The 20,125-nt window shown below is 41.1% G+C and overlaps 1 protein-coding gene across 1 annotated transcript in view; it reads left to right on the forward strand.

Annotated features, from left to right (window-relative positions):
* Positions 1–12,144: 12,144 nt before the first annotated feature.
* The window catches only part of samd14 (sterile alpha motif domain containing 14), a 190,002-nt gene continuing 182,021 nt past the window's right edge, over positions 12,145–20,125 (forward strand). The window contains exons 1-2 of the mRNA XM_043675132.1: positions 12,145–12,234; positions 12,417–12,469. Of these exons, the coding sequence (XP_043531067.1) occupies positions 12,430–12,469 (40 nt within the window). The 5' untranslated portion in view covers positions 12,145–12,234; positions 12,417–12,429. The remainder of the gene's footprint in view (positions 12,235–12,416; positions 12,470–20,125) is intronic.

The following is a 20,125-nucleotide window of genomic DNA, read 5'->3' on the forward strand; positions in this document are numbered from 1 at the left end:
TCACAAAGTGTAACTTGTCCAGTAACACTTCCTTTTCCCACTAGCACTGCAATTTCTTTTTCTGACGATCAATTATTTTTTGAAAGCCATGCTTGAATCTTCCTCCACTATATTCTGCTGCACTACATTATCAGGCAGTGCATTCTAGACCCTAGCCACTTGTGTTAAAAATAAACTTTTCCTATTGAAGCGATTCCTTCTTTTGTAATCATTAGTTGGTGTCCTCTGGTTCTTGATCCTTCGACCAATGAGAACAGTTTTGCCCTGTCCACTCTATCTGGAAGCTTTGTGATTATGATGACCTCTATCAACTATTCTCTAATCCTTCTCCAAGAGGCATCTCCAATGTATCCATGTGACTGAAATTCTTCACCCTGAAACTAATCCAGTGTATCATTTTTTGCCTACTCCCTAATGTCTTAACATCCTCCCTAAAGTGTTGTGTTTAGAATAGGATCATACTTCAGTTAAGGCTGAACCAATGTTTCCTTTAGGTTTATCATATCTTTCTTGTCATTGTACTTAATTCCACTATTTTTACAGTCTAGGATCCTATATATTTTAATGACCATGCTCACAATCTACCCGATCACCATCAATGTTTGTACATGCGTGTCCTTCAGATGCTTCTACCCCTTTTAGAAGGGTCTCTTTTGTTTTATATTGCTTCTTCCCATTCTTCCAACCTGAATGAATGGCATAACATTTTTCTATATTACATTTGATCTGCCAGATGATTGCTTAATCCATCAGACTGTCTATAGCCCCCTCATAGCCTCCTCACAATGCTGGCTATTTCTGGCATTCAGATTTTTGGTGAAAGCGACTTAGTGGAAGTTGAAACACAAATGGTATATGTTTCAAGAAGGTTATGTAGGATAAGAAAGCACAAAGACATTCTACCCAAGCAATCCTTTATGCAGTAATGGAGACTTCTCTCACTTTTTCCCATTAAAACCATGTTGCCGTAGGGTTGGAAATCTCTGTGCTGTGTTGGTAATGAACTATTCCTTGCTCGTTGACAATGATTATGAGTTTCCACTGCTCCAAGTGTTTTGTTGCTCTGTAGCCTGTCATCTCAAGATTTCATCTGGGTCCATAGCGCAACTCATATGTGGCATGAAGCTGTAAGGAATGGAGCCTGTGCTGCACTTTCCCTCTGCAGTGTATGTATCCCTGATAGCATACCACATGGAAATCCTACCTCTAAGCTATCCTCGAAATGTATGTGTAGTGGTCAGTATCTGGGCTGGTAGTCGTAGAGGTCTACCACACAGAAAAAGGCCCTTTGTTCCATCATGTCCATGCTGGTCGAAAATAACTGCCTAACTATTCTAATCTCATTTTTCAGATGTGGCCCATTGCCTTGTGTGCCTCAGGATCACAAATGCACATCTCAACACTTATAACTGTGAAATCATGCGCCTGAGTATCTTTATCTTCGGTGTTTTCTTGCTGCTGTAATGCGTCAGTCACTCAGCTGTGCAGCACTTTCATCTGGTGGAACAAATGATAGAGCTCCTGAAGGTGTGGTTCCGCAGCTTGCCATAGACTGCTGGGTCCTTCAGTATAGCCTGGACAGAGAGTACAACACCAGCTTGGCAAGCTGTGTTCTGCACAACTGGACTAGCCAATGTGCGAGATGTTGAGGAACTACCTTAAGGGATTAGTGAATATGACCTCTGGTGCTTCCCAGTGTCCTACCATTCATCATGTATTCTTTTGCCTTGTTTATCTTGCCCAAGTGCATCACCTCACACTTATCTGGACTGAATTCCATTTGCCACTGGTCAGCTCGTCTGACCAGCTTATCTATATCCCCCTGTAATCAATGACTATCCTCCTCACTAATTACCAACCCACAAATATTCATTTAATTTGCAAACTTACTGATCAATTCGCCAAATTTCAATCTGTACCACAAACAGCAAAAGCCCCAACTCTGATCCCTGCAGAGTTTTACTGGTTTCCAAGCACAAATCACCCTTGGACAATCATTTAATTCTGTAATCAATTTGCTAATTTCCGTGGATCACATGGGCCGTTACTTTCACTCGCAATCACCCACGCAGGATGTTATCAAAAGCTTTGCTGAAGTCCAAGGAGACTACTTTGAATGCATTGCCCACATCTATTCACCTGAATCCCTCTCCAAAAAATCCAATCAAGTTGGCCAAGATGTGATCTCCCCTTAACGAAACCATGCTGACTATTCTTGCCTAATCCTTGCCTCTCCAAACACAGCTTAATTCTGTACCTCAAAATTGTTTCCAGTAGTTTCCCCACCATTGTGGTTAGCCTGACAGGCCTACAGTTTTCCAGTTTATCCTTTCCTCCTTTTTTGAATGATGGTACCACATTGACTCTCCTCCAGTGCTTTGACACCTCTCATGTGGCCAGGAAAATATTACCATTTCCAGCATCCCTGTTACTTCAACCTTTGCCTCATTCATCAGTCTTGTCACAGCAAAATCAATTCCCAGTTCAAAGAGAAAGCGAACAAACACTTTCTCAGTGAAACTAAAAGAAAAGTTCTCTGCATAATTGTACACTCCAGCTATTTTCATGAGTCCAGTTACAGCAGAAATAAAACAATGAATATTTAGTTTTAAAACAGAAATAAAACATTCAGATCTGAAAAAGAGGAATGGACAAAAGTGAATGGCTCAATTAGCACCAAGTTGGAGACATGATTCCGACTGTGAATTTTTAGCTTGTGGGCTTCCTTTGTGAGTTTTCTTTTTCTGCTTGTAAATCAACTTTCATCATTTGATTTAATCCAGATTTCAACCTGGGCCCTTGCTGAGAGTAAGCTACTGTGCAACATTTCTTCAAACTGTACAATTTTTTTATTCACTGGTTGCCCAAGGATAATATTATATTACACTGTGTGATTAACTGCAACCCACTCTCGTTTCTGCTGTTGGGAACCCTTACATCATTCAGCTTTAAGTGGTTCCCAAAGCACGCACTTTGACTTTCTCCAATGCTTTTTGTTCCACTCTTGAAAAAGCCACAAGACTCAAGTCGCTTCAAAGGTCGACTTATCTTTTTTTCTCCTTTGCTTTCTCTTTTGGTGCTTCCATCATGACCTCGCAATATCAAGAGCTGTATGTGAGAATCATAGCTCAAGCTGACAGCATCTCACTTTTTTTTATCATAAACAAAACTAACCTCATCAGCAGTCTATTTGCATTCCTTAAGATGAGAATTGTACTTCCAATAAAATCAGCACAATGTAATCACTTTAAATAAATGATAAACAAGAGTCTCTAATACCTCGAGTGTTGCATTTAATATGATCAAACATGTTATAGAGCTGATGTGGCTTGGATTATATGAATAATTAACACCACAATGTGAAATTGGTTCTTTGACTGTTGAAGTTACATTGAACCCTCCTGCATCTTATTGGTTCATTAATGTTTTATTTCCTCCCAAGATAATACAACTGAGGAAAACCGTTCAATCCATCTAAATTTGAGAAAAGTTCACAACTAGAAAATTGGTTCACACGGTTAATTTTAGTCACAAAATTTGTGCTGTGAAGCAGAATTAATGTTGGTTGGGAAAGTTTCCTGGTCAGTCATAGACAATGGCAAACTACCGCAATAGTTTTCCAAGCATTGTCATGAACCAATTTGATGGGTGTCCATGATCAGCAATGCCTTCTTAGTACTTGGTACCTGAAGAAAGAGAGAGAAAAATCTTTTCATTATGCAATCGGATCTTCCTTAATTCTTATTTCAAACTGAAATGAAAAAGACCTCAGTTTCTAATTCAGACAGCGAAATAAACTACTTTTAAAAAAAAAAATCCAGCCCATGTGAAATTACGGTTGCTAACACAAATATGCAATTTCTTTTGTTTTCCAAAAGTAACAAAATAACTGCAATGAATGATTGGAAGAGACTTTCGGCTGGAGGGGTCCTTGTTACAATATGCTGGAGGGGCATATTGTATCACAGTGCTAAGGTACAAAGCACTGGATTCTTGAAACTGCTCACTAATCAATCTTGGTGTCTCAGATTAGAGTAGTGCTGGAAAAGCACAGCAGGTCAGGCAGCATCCGAGGAGCAGGAAAATCAATGTTTCGGGCAAAAGTCCTTCATCAGAATGCCCATTCCTGATGAAGGACCTTTGCCCAAAACATAAATTTTCCTGCTCCTCAGATGCTGCCTGACCTGCTGTGCTTTTCCAGCATCACTCTAATCTTGACTCTGATCTCCAGTATCTGCAGTACCCACTTTTGCCTAATCTTGGTGTCTCAGTCCAGTCAACTAGATTTGTTGATCAAACGTCAGTCAGTTACAAGGAAAGGAAAAGGGTGCTGGGTCAGGAGGTGGAGAGAGCAGCAGGTTATCCCAGGTTCCCTCAGATAATTGCAAATGGGAAACTGTGAAGACTTGAATATGCTCCATCAAGTGAAGAATTCTATGATGACATGCAAAGTGAGAGTGAATAAAATGAACAGAAACCACTTCACAATATTGAGGAGGAGCAGTTAAAATATACATAAGTAATTTGTTGATGCCTTGTAGTTTTTTAATAATGAAGTTTGAGCAGAGAGTCATAGAGATGTATAGCACAGAGACATACCCTTCAGTCCAACCCATCCATACAGACCAGATATCCTAACCTAATCTAGTCACTTTTGCCATTACTTGGCCCATATCCCTCTAAACTCTTCCTATTCATATACCCATCCAGATGCCTTTCAAATGTTGCAATTGTACCAGCCTCCACCACTTCCTCTGGCAGCTCATTCCACACATGTACCACCCCCTGTGTGAAAAGGTTGCCCCCTTAGCACCCTTTTATATCTTTTCCCTCTCACCCTAAACCTTCTGGACTCTCCCACCCCAGGGAAAATACCTTGTCTATTTACCCGATCCATGCCCCTCATGATTTTATACACCTCTATAAGGAGACCCCCTCAGACTCCAATGCTCCAGGGAAAACAGCCCCAGCCTACTCAGCCTCTCCCTATAGCTCAAATCCTCCAACCCTGGCAGCATCCTTATAAATCTTTTCTGAACCCTTTCACGTTTCACAACCACATTTGCACACAATATTCCAAATGTGGCCTCACCAATGTCCTGTACAGCCACAACATGACCTCCGAACACCTATACTCAATGCTCTGACCAGTAAAGGAAAGCATACCAAACACCTTCTTCACTATCCTATCTACCTGCGACTCTACTTTCAAGGAACTGCACTCCAAGGTCTCTTTGTTCAGCAACACTCCCTAGGACCTTACCATTAAGTGTATAAGTCCTGCTCCGATTTGCTTATAGAATTGAACAGTTTTTTTACTGCATTCCAAAAAAAGGAAAGATTTAAACACAAAGTCAAATCTTACATGTTAAAATGGTATTTGAAGTATAATTGACTGGATTGTGATTTCAAGGTCCCCAGCCTTTATGTTGGACCGAATTCTGGTTTGGGGTCAAGATGCGTACATGATGGGATCGTGGCTGAAATTCTTGAAGCAACCAGTTCAGGAACCACCTCCATAAACCATTTTGGGGTGAACAGTCAGGATGGCCAATATGAATGTGCAAGGTGCTGGGAGCCCAGCAGCCCACCAGGAGAGGTGGTTGCTATCAGTATAGGTAGGAGAATGGGAGGACATCTCACAATGGACATTATTACAGAAGACTTTGTAACATTAAAACATAGACACAGGTGTCAGCCTGTCACTGTGGAGGGAAGAGCTGAAATAACTGCACAGAGGCTGGTATCTTATCACCAAGTCACCCTTTTATTTACTTGTGTACAATACACTGGCTTGAACGGAGGATATTTTAACCTTCTGGTTATACTTTTTTTGCTTTTTTTAAAAAGCCACCACACTACTGCCTCACAGCGGTAATGTTTATTCATTCCCAGCACCCATGTCGCTTGTGTGCAGGTGTAGGACACAGTGAAGAAAAACAGGTGTACAAATTTTTATTCATTTCCCACCACCAAGAAGAAAGGAAACAGCAGAATGGCCAGTGACAAGCAATTCACTTCTCAGAGGGCAATGCTACGTGATCAAAAAAGTGAAAGGGAGGGCGAGGATTAAATCAAAATAGAGTTGGAGGGGGAAATAAACCACTTCACTCCCTGTGGTGCCCAGCTCTCCCTGAACAGCTCAAGGATGTTGGTGGACACCGTGTGCTCCTTCGCCAGGGACTCCCAGGCTCGAACGTAACTGTGGAAGAGGGGCAGGCAATCGGCCCTAAAAACCCCCTCCACGGCCCACTGCCTTGACCTGTTACCATCTGTTTTTCTTTGCCCCCACACTGCCACCCAACTGCAGGAGTGCTTATTTTCCCCCAGCACCCATGTTGTGTGTGTGCAGGTGTGAGACACAGTGAAGGACACAAGGTGCACGAATCTTTATTCAGTTTCCACCACCAGGAAGTAAAGAAACACCCGAGTGGCCAGTGACAAGCAGTGCCCTTGACATCGAAGGACAATGCTGTGTGATCAAACAGTGAAGGGGAGGGGAGGGATTAAGTCAAAATAGAGTTGAAGGGGGAAATAATGCACTCCACTCACTGCGGTGCCCACCTCTCCCTGAATAGCTCAAGGGTGTTGGTGGACACCGCGTGCTCCTTCTCCAGAGACACCCAGGCTCTAACGTAACCACGGAAGAGGGGCAGGCAGTCGGCCCTAACTACCCCCTCACCTTCTCGTTATATATTTTTAAAATTTTAACCCCCACACAAACACCTAAGTGCGGTAGTGCTTATTTTTTCCCCAGCACCCATGGTGTGTGTGTATACGTGTGAGACACAGTGAAAGACACAAAGTGCACAAATCTTTATTCAATTTTCACCACCAGGAAAATAGGAAAACACCCGAGTGGCCAGTGACAAGCAGTGCCCTTCACATCGAAGGACAATGCTGTGTGATCAAACAGTGAAGGGGAGGGGAGGGATTAAGTTGGATCGGCGCAACATCGAGGGCCCAAGGGCCTGTACTGCGCTGTATTCTTCTATGTTCTATGTTCTATGTTCTAAATCAAAATAGAGTTGGACTCTGTTTTTTTTCCTGTGAATCTCCTATTTATTTATTTTTTTTCTTTTTTTTTCTTAGTGCGGTAGTGCTTATTTTTTCCCCAGCACCCATGGTGTGTGTGTGCAGGTGTGAGACACAGTGAAAGACACAAAGTGCACGAATCTTTATTCAATTTTCACCACCAGGAAGATAGGAAAACACCCGAGTGGCCAGTGACAAGCAGTGCCCTTCACATCAAAGGGCAATGCTATGTGATCAAAACAGTGAAGGGGAGGATAGGGATTAAATCAAAATAGAGTTGAAGGAGGAAATAATGCACTCCACTCACTGCGGTGCCCACCCCTCCCTGAATAGCTCAAGGGTGTTGGTGGACACCGCGTGCTCCTTCTCCAGAGACACCCGGGCTCTAACGTAACCACGGAAAAGGGGCAGGCAGTCGGCCCTAACTACCCCCTCACCTTCTGGTTATATTGATCAACCAAGTCTTTTCTGATTGGCCGAGGTTAACAACCCCAATCAACAGCCTCACAGTCAACAAGGTCCACTGGGTTCCGATCACTACAGAGCCCTTTGAAGCATGTGGTTTCAGCTGTGCCCATGTCGAGGGGAGGAATTAAAGATGATATCGTAGGAACCTCCTTCCCACCTGCCCTAGCAATCCACTCAGCTCTGCAGTTAGAGAGCCATCTTCCTCCATCTGTAGGGCTGCAGCCTCAGCAAAGCACCACAGGCATTAAAACTCAACACACGTGTCAAAAAGCACACTTTGATTGCCCTGAACAACCACCCCAATTGCCAGCTTCAGAAGTAGTCTCACCAAAACAGACTGGAGGAAGTAATGGGATGGCAGACAAGGTGCCAGGAGCCCAGCACTCATGGCTTCAAAACACCACCTTCACAGAATATCGATGATGACACAATATTTAGAATACCTACAGTAAGGAAACAGGCCCTTCGGCCCAACAAGTCCATACTGGCCCTCCAAAGAGCAACCCTACATTTACCCCGACTAATGCACCTAACACTACAGGGAATTTAGCATGGCCAATTCACCTGGCCTGCACATCTTTGGATTTTGGGAGGAAACCAGAGCATCCAGAGGAAACCCATACAGACATGGAGAGAATGTACAAACTTGACACAGACAGTCACCCAAGGCAGGAATTGAACTGTGGACACTGGTGCTGTGAGACAGCAATGCTAACCACTGAGCCACCATGCCGCCAATGTGCTGAATGGCTTCCTCTACAGAGTAATAGCTCTGTGATTCTGAACGAAAACCAGCACAGTCTTTTCAAATGCACAAATTTAACCACGGTAGTCAAATCATTCTTGTAAACGTGAAATTATATGGTGCAAAATAAACTTATATTAATTCCCTACAGGAAGTGGTCATCATTGGTGAGGACAGTGTTTAATACCCATCCCTAAATGCCCTTGAGAAGTAAAACTACGTCTCCATCCACAGGAATCGATGTTCCACAATGATTCTTGTTTGTCATAGCAGATTGGTGTAACTAAAAGGCTTGCTCAGCCATTCTTGAAGGCACTTTGCCACACCAGGTAAGGATAATGGATTTCCTCCTGTAAAGGCCACCTTTAAATCAGATGATTTTTGATGACAATCTGCAGATTTCATGGCCACCCATTATTAATACTACCTTTTATTCAAGATTCATTCAATTAACTGAGCTTTAATTCCCCAGCTGCTATAAAAGATTTGACTCCAGTTTCCAGATTATTAGTTCAGCAACTTAACTGCACTTTTACCAGAAATTGGCCAAGTAACGTTTAAGGAAGGTTCCCTCGCCGAGCCTGAGTGAGTTGTTTAACGCCATCTTCCCTCATTAACTCTGCACCATGCCCTTAAGGTGCCCCGCAATTCACTTCCTGCAGGTGGTCACTGCTGGCACCTCCTAGGGATTCTGGCACAAGTGTCATTTTTAAAGTTCAGCCATGCACCCAGTCATACACCGGTAGACCAGAACTGCCTTGCAGAATTTGTTTCATTTGCCCTAGACAGAAGGTAATTGACACCCCCCTTTGCCAACAGGGACCTGGAGATCCTGTTGGTTTGGTAGGGGGAGTGGGGTGGGTGGGTACTGCATGCGGTCGCTGTCCATGGAGAATGCCCTGAGATATTGGTGTCTAGAAGTCGAGAGAAACAAACAGTGAGCTGGATTTATCAGAGTACTGTTCTCACTTTCCTGATGTTGAGAATTATCTCCATGTAATTTCTTTGCAATAGTTAAGAGAATGGAAATAACATGTCAATGAAACAGGATAACAAAATGATGAGCATGTTAATGCATACCAATGGGTGTGAATAGACCGCTAACCACTCACTAGCAAGAATCCTGTCTCACTGTTCAACACTTGGTCGGAATTGTGAGCTTTTGCTCTCAATGACAGGTAACTGTGCCAGTCTCTCAATGTTCTTGCCCTTGCCCACTTCAGTCAGTGGTTGGAAGATTCACATCTTCATTGCTGTACCAGCTAGTTGATTAAGATCTTTAATCAAGACTTTTAAAAATAATTGTTGACTATAATGGGTTTTATTCTGTATTGCTAGTTTTTTACTCTCATGACCTTTTGTCCTCCCATGAAGGTTAAACTGTTCTCGGGCACTGGCCGAGAGGTGTCAATGTGTTATAATACCATGCCAAGTTCTGTGTACCTTTTGTTTGAAGCAACATAATGTTTATGTAAAAGGGTTTTCTGATCATGTTGATAGTACAACTAGACAAATGAAACCCAATATGAAACATAGTTTGATAAATCAAACCTTTATCCTTAAATATGCAGCTACTCTTTTCTTTACTTCCTTACTGATCATGCCGTTGGATTTTTGACCTCTCTAGACTTCAAGCTTTTTAATTTCTGTTTACCTGTCCTTTTTCTTTACCTCTTTCCATTTTATGATCTTTTTTCCATCAAGGGTCTTTCCATTACTCTTCCCTTCTCATTTCACTACTCTTTGTTCCTCTTTTGCTCCCTTCCTATTTCTGTTTTCTTTTCTTCTTTTTAAATCAAATCTTTTCAATCGCTTGCTCTCCCTTTTCCCTCAGTCATTTTATTTTATTTCTAACTGAATTTTGGCTATTTCTAGCTATGTCATCTGAATTTCTGGGTTCCCTTCTAATTCTAAACTTTGGGTAATCACTTCAAACATCTCAGATCCTGCTTTTATTTGTACCTTCCAAAATATCTGCCAACTCTCTGTTCAGCTTTGGTTAAAGATTTCAGATAATCCACTGTTATGTCTTCTACTTGCACAAAAATGTCTTAGCAACATTCGAAGCCATTGTGAAAGCAATGTTATATGTGCCGAATCACCACATACCTGCTTCTTTGGAAGAAACACAACCTCCCCAATACTCCATGAATTCAAATCTCAGTTAAGCACCCCTATTTATTATGATCCTAGTTGATGATACTGCTCAACCAGAATGAATCCTGCATTGATAACTCACCTTGTTTAGTTTAGTTAGTGCCAGTAGTCACTAAAACTGACGAAGGAGTAGTGCTCCGAAGGTTTGTGAATTCCAATAAACGTATTGGACTATAATCTAGTTGTGTGTGACTTCTGACCTTTCTGCTGAGGTGATTTCTTGGTTCCTTGAACTGCCCCAAGCTCTTCTAAGAGAGGAACTTCTCTCTAGTTTTAAACCCGATGTGTTCTGAACTGCGATTCCTCTGAACTGAAAACAAAGCTAGTGGCACTAAATGTGTACCTTACTTATTACTCTAACATCAGACACAACAGGAGGTCTGCAGTTACCTACTTTCAAACGAATGCTGGAATTAAGTCATTGTTCTGGACCAACTCTGCCTTTTTATTAAAGTAAAACATTCAAAGAAGTAACCACAAACAATTTTCCTCTTGATTGTAATCTTAACTGTAGAGATGCAATTATATATATGAAGTTGAAATATATCAGTGTCATACTTCTGGGAAATGCAGTGTTACAGGAATAGGATGAGGGGTGTTGGGGGCGTAAATATCTGAGTGGGATGCTCTTTGGAGGGCCAGTGTGGACTTGATGGGCTAAGTGGCCTGTGACGACAATGTAGGAACTCTACAGAAAGCACTCTGGGAAAAGTGAATTTTTGTCACATGGAAGCAAGTTCTCTTTTAAGCAGGAACTATGAATGGCACCATCAGTGGACCAGGTTGGAAAGACATTTTTAAGGTGAAAGAGTGAAGGAGGAGAATTTAGATCTGACTTGAGAAATTAAGCCAGGAAGAATACCGCCTCAGTTTGAACAGCATGTGTTTATTTTGTGACTTTGCAGTAAGGGACTTTGTGATGTTCGCAGCACTCAAATGATTAGTAACATATGTCCTTGTTTCTGAAATGCAGAACATGTGAACTATGTGAAAATTAAGAATAATTATGTGTGTCTACTTTACCTTAAAATGTGATTTCTATTAATAAACACCAGTGAAATAAATAATTTATTGTTCTCCAGCCTAACAAACTACTGTTTAAAAAAAAGTGGCTTTGACAAATTGATGAATGAATGGGCTTGAAGGGGTTAAACTGATATTGCCTGGAATCCAGGAACAGGGATGCAATCCAATTACAGTTACGATGTACTGTGTGAACAAGCTGCTGTTTTGGAAAGCCAGGCATCAAAACACATAGCAGTGACTCTGTCACCCCTCCTAGAACTGCCTGCTTCTTTTCAAATTTGACTCCGAAAAAATAATGTATGGTACAGCACAGACAGACAGCTTCTTTCAGACACTCCTCTTAATAATAGTGATCGTTTTTAAAACAAGCTCCTGCAAAATGGCCTGCCATAGGTCAGTGTTTTATCATTTATCCTGTGCAGTGACTAAATAATATATCACCAAAAAAACCGAATGACTTAGTGGCACTCGAGGGATAAATGCATTCATAATATGACAGTCGGAAAGCAACACTGTTTGTTAATGACTTACCACAGCAAAAGAGCAGGCTCTTCCGGGTACTTAGAGACCTCCTCCCATCTGGACCCTGGACCCATCCCATTGTAGCTGTATCGAAGCGCGGACCTCACTTCAAATCAGCAGCTCCCATGCTGAAGTGCCCGAGCCTGAATGAATCACAGACATCTCTTGAATATTGCTGATGGAAGGAATATTGCTGGAGGGCAATCATTAAGAGCTCTGCTAGCCCATAGAGTACAGTTGCTGGGAGATGCTGTGATTAACATGCCGTGAATCTGCCACAGGTAAGTTCTGATTAATTATTATGGTCTATTATTTTCCCTCCCCCACCCTATATCAGTTCACAGCTTGCATGCCAGCCTCCATCGTTCCATGGAGTAGAGTTGTACTGATTATTTTAGTTGGCCCTGTATGTTAGGCCAGAAATAAAGCCCCTTATCTGATGGCCTGCTTTTCTTATCCACAGTCCCAGCTGCAACATGTCTACCACAAAAGCAGGTGATACGGATGAGGCTTTTGGTGAGTAGATGCCGAGGTATTTTTCAACTGAGCCTTTTAACCATTTCCAGAAAGCTCAGCAGGACAAATTCTGACTAAGAGGCATGTTTCAGCTCTAACATCCTCACTGTCCAGTAGTAATTTGATCTGATTCATTCAATAATTAAATCATTTTTACTATATGACAAAGAAATCCATGAAAAACAAACAATTCTTATCGTAACGGCACCAGACTAAAACAAAGGTTCTATAAGTATGAATGAGGTACTGATCTGACATCTAAAAGCACAACAGATAAACCATTACCTAACAAGACAGGATAATGAGGAGCAGTTTATGAGATGTACATATGTTTGCATTATGTCTTAAAGATAATGGTTGATCTTTTAACTACTTCATGTTAAGTAGATAGCACTGATGAATTGTTTTGGGATGTGAAAAGGAACTTTATTATTGAGACTGGTCAGTATGATACAGCCTCTTCTGGCAATACTCTGCTTATGTGACTGAAACAAATGCTGTTTAACATGAAATAGCTTATGTTTGATATGATTGTCAGCTTGATAGCTACAAGGTTTCTTAAAACATTGATACGATGGAAGTCACTCACTGATACCCATTATATAGTTCATCTTGGTAACAGTCATGTGCGGTCATATTGCAGAGATTGCAAATAAAAAGTAGGTGGAAGAAATCAGAAAAAAAATCACAGGTCAAAAGATTTAACAAGGAGCATTGTTTGTCAATACTTATGTTAAATGTTTTAGATACAGTTTACGTCTCTGATGGTGTAATGAGGATCTGTATAAACTTCACCCATGTCTGGAATAGTCAGTGGCAATCATTATGTCAAGGCTTGGATGAATTCATAAGGTAACCTGTAAAATGAACCAACCACATTGTTACTTGAATGAGTTAATGTATTATTTCTCCAATTAGTCTGTGACACTTCTTCCTCAAAAATAATTTGGTATATTCGTGTGAACAACTTTAGTAGGTCCTATATTAATAACATCATTGAAGCGTAGTATGGTGACGCATGCAGACAGATTTTCTTTTTGGTTAGCAGTATGAGAACAAACCAAAGAGGGCCTAAATTGAATTTGGTTAATTCACAGAATATTAACCAAATAATTGGGGTAGCTGAAGTCTTCCCAACCAAGATGATATTTTCTATTTGGAAACTGCTGCTTATTATCACAACTGGGACTTATTCACATACAGTAATAACTGTGGCACTACATCCTTATGATTTCCCTTAGTACTTCTGGATCCTAACCACCGAACAGCAAATCGAGTCATAGCATCATAGAGATATACAGCAAGGCAACAGATCCTTCGGTCCAACTCGTCCATGCCGGCCAAATATCCCAACCTAATCTAGTCCCATTTGCCAGCACTTAGTCCATATCCCTCTTAACCCTTCCTATTCATATACCCATCCAGATGCCTTTTAACTGTTGCAATTGTACCAGCCTCCACCACTTCCTCTGGCAGCTCATTCATCATGCATCACTCTTTGCATGAAAAAGTCCTTAAGTCCTTTTTATGTCTTTCCCCTCTCACCCTAAATCTACGCTCTCTGGTTCTGGATTCCACCACACGAGGGAAAAGACCTTGTCTACTTACCCTATCCCCATCCCTCATGGTTCTATAAACCTCCATAAGGTCACCCCTCAGTCTTCGACACCCCAGGGAAAACAGCCCCAGCCTACTTAACATCTCCCTATAGCTCACATCCTCCAACTCTGGTAACATCCTTATAAATCTTTTCTGAACCCTTTCAAGTTTCACAACAATCTTCTGATAGGAAGGAGATCATAATTGCATGCAATATTCCAAAAGTAGTCTAACTAATGTCCTGTACAGCCTCAACATGACCTCCCAACTCCTGTACTCAATACTCTGATCAGGAAAGGAAAGCATAGCAAACGCCTTCTTCACTATCTTACTTACCTGTGACTCAACATTCAAGGAGCTATGAACCTTCACTCCAAGGTCTCTTTGTTCAGCATCGCTCCCTTACCATTAAGTGTATAAGTCCTGCTAAGATTTGCTTTTCCAAAATGCAGCACCTCGCATTTATCTAAATTAAACTTCTCAGCCCATTGGCCCATCTGATCAAAATCCCATTGTAATCTGAGGTAACCTTCTTCACTGACCACTACACCTCCAATTTTGGTGTCATCTACAAACTTACTAACTATACCTCCTATTTTTATATCCAAATCATTTATATAAATGCCATTATCATTTTGCATATTTGCCAACTGCTTTAGAACTCCCAATAATCATTTGCAAACACTGAATCACTCAAATCAATAGCACTATACTTGATAGGATACATATCAAGGGGTCTTTTACTTTTTTGGCTACTGGAGCTTCCTGTGGCTAGTATTTTGTTAGAAATAGATAGTATTAATGCACCACACTTTGAATTAACATTTTTTTTAATGGTTACTTAAACCCATGCAAATTTTCTAATGATCCAGTATCTGTGGACATCATTTTCTCTCTGCTACCTGTACATTTTCCTTTCCACAGTTTTTCTGACAACAGCCACTGCTGTATTAAAATGCCATTGCGATCACGAAAATGTTAATTGCATTTCCACAAGTCAACCTTCTATATTATGTTGCAGTTAATAATATGAGCCCTTTGCGTGCTGAAAGTTCAGTGGCTCTCAAATTAATTTGCATGTTTTCAGCACGGATGATAAACCGGAATCAAAGATGTGGGGTTTGAAATCAAGTTAACCCTTGCACTTTCCCATTTTGTCCAAACAGTTGATGTACATTTGATTTGTGAGTCCATAGTACATTTGGAGGTTCGGTTGGGCAGATAAATCCCAGGATTTGTATATTGTGGGTTGCTGCCCCAATCTGCAAAAATACAGCAGAGGCACCAGTCCTAACTATGAGGATTTAGAAGATCTTGGCTTTTGCAGGTGTCCTATTACAGTTTTGCAACATGTGATTCCTCTTGGGCTCTCAGGAATGCTGAATGGTCAAATTGTACAGGTGACCCAATGCTGCAAGGGTACAAGTGAAAGAACTTAGATTATGTCAAATACTTACCCCAATTGCATTACTTCATAGGAAACCTATCAATTTATAGGTGGATATATTATGCAACAAGCCCTGAATCCACAGAAACATATAATGGATGGGAACTTAGCAATAATTGAGTCTCTGCCATCTGTAGGATGTTCTAGACTAGTGGTTCTGGCATGGGACTGGCAATCCTAAGTTAATGAGCTCTAATCATGGCATGTTCTTCGAGTAAAGTCGATAAAGTAATTTCTTGATTAGAATTAAGAAAAATAACCATGAAAGCTTTCAGCGAGTCATAAGAAGTTAATTGGTTCACTCACTTCAAGAAAGGAACCTTACCATGGCCTTCATATGATGCCTGTTTCACAGCAATGTATTTAGTTTTTAATCAGCTCAGGGAAACTAGGAATGAGTCTCCAGGTACCTTCTTCTAAGGGCCATCCTCAGCTAGTGGGGGGTGGAGGGGGGTGCAATCAAGCTGCCCAACTTGTTCTACCGACCAGTATCTTTTAGGGTCTGCATGGTTAATAATCAACTCAGCTCTCCACATTTTCCTGCAGAGTGCCAATTCATTCACAAATGAAAACCTTGCTCAGTAATTTATTGTGGACTTTTACATAGATGTCCTGACTTTGACTAAGCTCAATTCACCCTCATACCTTGCCTATATCTTTCCAACAGTGTCTCAACCTAAACTGTTGCTGTGTTAGATTATCAATTCACTCTTTAGCCTTTCTTCCTACTTCTGTCATATCTTTTTCTCTTACAAACACCTCACCCATTTCCACACCTTCTATAAAATCCTCATCCTCACCAACTTCATGCACTCCTTTGAGTTCTGCCCCACATATCCTCTGTCTCCTCCTCGCTCACTCTTTGCAATATGACAGCTGAATGTTGGTGGCATGTGTTGTTTTTTAAATTGCACCTTGACCACACCTCTGTCATTTCCATACCTTGTCCTCGTTAAATCTTTTCCTCTGATATAAACGTGGATGTCCATATTCACAGTCTCCTCCTCAACCAGACCATATTATTCATGCCTCTCTACTTCCCAATTGTCTCAGTCACAGGCAAGGCATCTTTATTCACTTGCTTGGACCTCTCAGAACACACATCCATATATCTCCTTGTTACTCTATTTCCTCCAGTTCACCTTTGAAGAAACTCTTCCCTCAAGTCATATTTGCATGTTAAAGCTGCTAGCTGCTTAGATTTGACCCTTCCATTCCACTGGTATTTCTGCAGATCCAATCTGTTCAACATTCTCCCACATCTGTGATATTTTTGTGTAGAAGAAGGCTGCCACCATTCCTCTTTCCCTGTCTCGATCGAAAGGTCTTTTAGTTTTACAATGATAGAAGAATAAAAATCAATGAGTCTTAACAAGAAGAGACTCTTAACAAGGTGCAGCGTAGTCCATGAAAGCTATTAGGTATAAGTTCAAGCTAGTTAGACACTTTTACCAGGTCTACTGGGAGGCATAGCTGAGACATATCTTCCCAATGAGATCCAGAACTGTTTACCTGGTTTCCACACCAAAGGTGATATGACATCATCAAACTTAGTACAATTTAATCCTATGTCTAACATTAACACTTTCAGAACAAATACCCTATACAACAACTTCAACTTTGATGTGTCTCTCCAGTGAAACCTCTGATCTATCTGATCTTAGCCTTTCTTCTGAGGATAGGGATAATTCTAGTCCAAAGACTGAAGACTTATGCATATCTGATGTACATTTGATATTTCGATGATCTGGTTAGTTCATATCAAGAAAGCAGCTTTGAGCCTCATTGTTCACTTGAAGAGTAGCCATCAGTCATGTTAACTCTCATTTCTATTCTGCACAATTAACCATTTGTTTAAAACTTTCTTTCTTTTCATCTTCACCTTAATGTTGAAGAGTCAAAGGAATGCACAAATTCTTTGTCACAATGACAGTCACTATCCATTCATTTGTCTTTGCTGCTTTTCTCTGCTACCTTAGCTCTAATCCTGTGTTTTTCTATAGTCTCTTACCTATTTTCCCTCATGCCCTCTCTGAACTCATACCATTCCTGGAGAAGTTGGACTTTGTGTCTGCTTTCCAGGCATAGAATAAGAAACATTTTTCGGGCTATTGTCCATTTCCTAAGCATGCATGAATGTTGTCCAACCTGACATTGGGTTGATGATTTCTCAGGAATTGGTACTAGACTCCTTACAAAGCCAGATTCTGGATCAGTGGTGCTGGAAGAGCACAGCAATTCAGGCAGCACCCAATGAGCAGCGAAATCAAAATGAGTGCCATCTACAAGATTGTTGACGATACCACTATGGTAGGACAGATATCAAACAACAATGAGTCAGAATACAGGAAGGAGATAGAAGGCTTGGTGACGTAGTGCAGTGGTAACAACCTCTTGCTCAACTTTAGCAAAACAGAAGAACTGATCATTGACTTCAGGAAGAAAGCAGGAGGACATGCCCCCATCTACATCATTGGAGCAAAGGTGGACAGGGTTGAGAGCATCAAGTTCCTCGAAGTGACAATAACCAACAATCTGTCGAGGACCTTCCACATAGACACGACAGTCAAGAAGACACAACAATGCCTCTTCTTCCTCAGGTGGCTTAGGAATTTTGACATATCCATAAGGACCCGCACTAAATTTTACAGATGCACCATAGAAAGCATTCTATCCAGGTGCGTAACGGCCTGGTATAGCAACTGCTCTGCCCAGGACCATAAGAAACTACAGAAAGTTGTGTGCACAGCCCAGACCATCAAGGAAGCCAACCTCCCATCCATGGATTCTATTTCAATGCCATGGAAAGGCTGTCAACATCAGAGGACCCCTCCCACCTCAATAATGCTCTCTTCCAATGTCTTCCATCAGACAGAAGATACTGAAGTTTGAATGAATGCACCAACAGGTTCAAGAACAGCTTGTTTAGACTGCTGAATGGAACTCTCTAATTTCAAATAACATCGATCTTGCTAATGTTGACATTGTTTTGAGTACCTTCTGTGCAGTGTAACATTGTATGCCTCACTCTGTCTGAACACTCCATGATCTGTGTGTCCTTACATGCTATGATCTGCCTGTACCACTTGCAAAACTAAGCTTTTCACTTTCCTTAGGTACATGTCATGACAATAAACCAAATCAAATCAAAGGTCAGAAAATGGCCACTCAGTGAGCACCATACTTTAATTCAAAAGTGAAAAAGTTTGAAATTGACTCATTCTCAGTCAATGAGGTGATTTTGTAGTGTATTCATTGTTATGATGCAGGAACCAGAGCAGCCAAACTGCACCCAGGCAACATCCACAGCAGTAATATGATAGTGATCAGGTAGCTGTTTCCTGAATTTGACTGAGGGATAAGTATTGATTTAAGATAGTGGAAATAATGGTCTATTCTTCATTCTCTATACCTTTTACATCTAAGCAAGCAGACAAGTCAGGTAATCCTCCAGTTCCTCCAGCACCTTCCCTGTATATAGTGAAGATTGGAAAATAATCCTCAGAGCATCTGCTATTTCCTCCCTGACTTCCTTCAATATGCGAAGGAACAACCATCCAGCCCTGGTGACTTATCCCTTTTCAAGGATTCCAACTCCTCTAACACTTCCTCTCTCATTCTGATTATTTTGTCCAATATTTCACACTGCTCCTCTTGGATTACTATATCCACATCATCCCTTCCCTTTATGACTGCAGAGACAAAAACTGTATTTAAAACTCTTCTCATAATACTCTGCATCTTCACGCAAGTTCCCCTCTTCATTTCTGATGGATCCCACTTTTTCTCTAACCATCCTTTTGTACTTTATGTACTGGTAAAAAATCTTGCAGTTTTCCTAAGCTTGCTAATATTTTTTCATGACGTCTCTTTGATTTGCTTCTTTCTTTCTTTACCTGATTCCTGTACCTTCTAAACTCCTGTCATGAACCTGCAGTGTTGAGTTTTTTGTGACCATCATAAGCTTTCTTTTCCAGTTTAATCTTCCCCTGTATTTTTCCAGATAACCATGGGGGTTTGGATTTGGCAGTACCATTCTTGTTTTCGGAGGGGACATATCTGCTTTGAGCCCTGAGGATCTCACTTTTTGGTGCCTCCCACGAGGTTATCACTGATAACTCCTGATCAGTCCTGTCCAATCCACCTCAGCCAAATGACTTCTGTTTTTTTTTAAGTTTGCCTTCCTCCAGTTTTAAATTTTTGTTCATGATTTATCTCTGTACTCTTCCATAATAATACTAAATCTAACTGACTTGTGGCCTCTATTCCTGATAATGGTTGTCCATTGTCACTTCAACCACTTGCTCATCTTCATTGCCTCGCCTCTCATTGGGCTTGTCATGTACTGTTTTAAAAAAAAGGTTACTGGACACAGTACATGAATTTTTCACCCTCAATGTCCCTTCTATTGTGAAAACCCAGTTGATATTGGACAGTTAATGTTTGCTACCATTATTGCCCACTTAATCCTACAAGCAGAATTTTTTCTGCATATATGTTCTTCTATCTCCCTCTTACTATCTGGGGTTTTGTAGTGTACTCTTAGTTGTGTGTCTGCCCCTTTTTCTATTCCTAGGCTCAACCTAATAAGCCTCATTCGTTAACCTGCT

This window comes from Chiloscyllium plagiosum, chromosome 33, assembly GCF_004010195.1.
Source record: "Chiloscyllium plagiosum isolate BGI_BamShark_2017 chromosome 33, ASM401019v2, whole genome shotgun sequence".
In the NCBI taxonomy this organism is placed as follows: Eukaryota; Metazoa; Chordata; class Chondrichthyes; order Orectolobiformes; family Hemiscylliidae; genus Chiloscyllium; species Chiloscyllium plagiosum.